The sequence below is a fragment of the Sinocyclocheilus anshuiensis genome, unplaced genomic scaffold, assembly GCF_001515605.1.
Source record: "Sinocyclocheilus anshuiensis isolate Anshui unplaced genomic scaffold, SAMN03320099.WGS_v1.1 scaffold1064, whole genome shotgun sequence".
In the NCBI taxonomy this organism is placed as follows: Eukaryota; Metazoa; Chordata; class Actinopteri; order Cypriniformes; family Cyprinidae; genus Sinocyclocheilus; species Sinocyclocheilus anshuiensis.
This window is the reverse complement of record NW_015552612.1, coordinates 147,531-150,104: the sequence shown is the minus strand read 5'-3', so window position 1 is coordinate 150,104 and position 2,574 is coordinate 147,531. Positions and strand designations below refer to the sequence as shown.

The 2,574-nt window shown below is 47.9% G+C and overlaps 1 protein-coding gene across 1 annotated transcript in view; it reads left to right on the top strand.

Moving 5' to 3' along the window:
• The window catches only part of zbtb45 (zinc finger and BTB domain containing 45), an 8,213-nt gene that overhangs the window by 1,092 nt on the left and 4,547 nt on the right, over positions 1-2,574 (top strand). The window contains exons 2-3 of the mRNA XM_016456981.1: positions 802-930; positions 2,358-2,542. Of these exons, the coding sequence (XP_016312467.1) occupies positions 802-930; positions 2,358-2,542 (314 nt within the window). The remainder of the gene's footprint in view (positions 1-801; positions 931-2,357; positions 2,543-2,574) is intronic.

Here is a 2,574-nt window from a genome sequence, read left to right as displayed (position 1 = left end):
AAGCCCCGCTGAAGTGAAACCCCTGGCCGTTGGCCCCGAGGAAGCCCCGCTGAAGTGAAATCCTAGCTGTTGGCCCCGAGGAAGCCCCGCTGAAGTGAAATCCTAGCTGTTGGCCCCGAGGAAGCCCGCTGAAGTGAAATCCTAGCCGTTGGCCCCGAAGAAGCCCCGCTGAAGTGAAATCCTAGCTGTTGGCCCCGAGGAAGCCAACCATTTTGTGATGGTTTGTCAGGCCTTTAATGCAGCTGACTTCAGTTGATGTGTGTTTGTGGCTCTTTCAGCAAGTGAAATGCAACTCAATCGGGTTGAGATCAGGAGACTGACTCTGCCATTGCAGAATAATCCATTGTTTTACCTTCAGAAACTCCTGGGTGGCTTTTGCTGTATGTTTTGGGTCATTGTTCATTTGTACTATGAAGCACCGCTCAATCAGCTTTGCTGCATTTGGCTGAATCTGGGCAGAGAGTATATCTCTATACTCTTCAGAGTTCATCCGGCTGGTTCTGTCTTCTGTCTCATCTTCACTAAACACCAGTAACCCAATGCCACAGAAGCCATGCATGCTCATGCATCACACTGCTCCGTGTTTAACAGATGATGTGTGTGTTTTGATCATGAGCTGTTCCAAGCCTTCTCCAGACTTCTTTCTTCCCATCATTCTGGTACAGCTTGATCTTAATTCCAGCCGTCCAAAGAGTGCTCTGGCTGTTTTAGATGTTTTTTGGCAATGTCTAATCTGCCCTTGTTTGCAGTTTGTGGTGAAGCCTCTGTATTTGCTCTGGTGAAGTCTTCTCTTGATCGTAGACTTTGACAGAGACACGTCTGCCTCCTGGAGAGTGTTCTTCTCTGGGCTGGATGTTGTGAAAGGGGTTTTCTTCACCATGGAGAGGATTCTCCGATCATCCAGCACTGTTGTCCTCTGTGGACGTCCAGGTCTTTTTATGTTGCTGAGCTCACCACTGCGTTCTTTTTCTCTCAGAATGTACCAAACTGTTGATTTGTTCCTGCTATCTCTCTGATGGATTTGTTTTGTTTTTGAAGCCTATCAATCGTCTGTTTCACTTGTATGGAGAGCTCCTTTGACCGCATGATGTGGTTCACAGCAACAGCTTCCAAATGGAAATGGCATCACGTGGTTAGGCAGTTAATCGCCGCAGAAATTGCAAATGCACATTGATTCTCTGCCAGCAGGAGGCGCTGTTGGAGCGGGAGATATAGCGGTTTCCCCGGTAACGGCTGTGATCTAATAAGCACTGGGCTCACAAACGCTACTCTTATCAGGCATTACAGGAGAGACAAAATGACATCGAAGCTTTTCTGAAGACGGTCGGTTATTTTCAAAGATACATTCATATAAAAACACCAGTGCTGCATTTTAATTTTGAAACATGCAGCTCTCAGATTATTCAAGGAAGTATAAGCCTTTTGGGAAATCTATTTGTGGCGGTCAGTTTTGATATTGTGACGAGCCGCCACAAATAATTTAATGTATGGGAAACATTGGACACTGCTATAATTCAATTGGCCATAATCTAAGTGATAAAAATAAAAGTTTACTCATATTACACAGCCTGCAGCTCACGAGCGATGACATCGTGGAGGCTATTGTCGGACCCACACACACATTTCATGAGGAAAGTTATCGTGCACGTTATAATCAGCCCAGAAGTTTCGTCTGAATTGCACGTGTTTCTACTTTAACATGCAAATGACTTGTTGCGCTTATGAATATAATAACGTTCCGGCATCAATTCTAGTAGGGTAAAATGTAATTACGCTTTCGAAACGGTCTGTTTTTCCCTGCCATCATTAGCTGAAGCTGTGTGTGAACGAGCCGCGACTGCAGAGTGTGAGCTGCTCCGTCTCACGCAGCCAGAAAGATTCTCCGGTGTTCCGCAACAATGCTTAGCTGCCCGCAGATGCGCCTGCCTATAAATCGGCCTAATTTGCAGCACAATCGGCTGATGCAGATTCATTTAAAAATGCAATCGGTCGACCTCTAATCGAGCCTGATTATCCCGCCACCAGGCAAGCGGTCAGAGTGCAGATCAAGGGCTTCCTCCTGCAAATAGCCTACCTTTCGACTTCAGTGTCTGCACGGATTATTTTTGGGACCGGAAAAAAGGAAAAAGTGCGGTGATGACGGAGTTGACCTCAACACCGCAGTCGGCATCTCATTACTGCAGTAATGCGGTTATCATCACAGCCCTACTGTCCAATTACTTATGGTCCCTTGAATAAGGGGGGAGGTGCATATTAAGGAGCTGTTTTAATTCCTTAACCTTTCCTCCAATTGTGATAAGAATACCCTCAAATTAAAGCTCAGAGTGTGCACTTTAAGCCCATATTCTTTAGGAAAGGAAAGACCGTGATCGACGAGTGCACGCAGATCATCTCGCAGAGACGCGCCGCCGCCGGGGCCACCCTGCCCAAGCAGGAGGAGAAGAGCTGCGAGAGCGCCGCACCACTGCAGGGCTTCACCTACGACTGCGGCTCTGACATGACGGCCGCGCTGGGGGGCGCGGCGCCGGGGGACGGGGGCGGAGTCAGTGCATTGATGCCCCTCGGCGAGGTTGG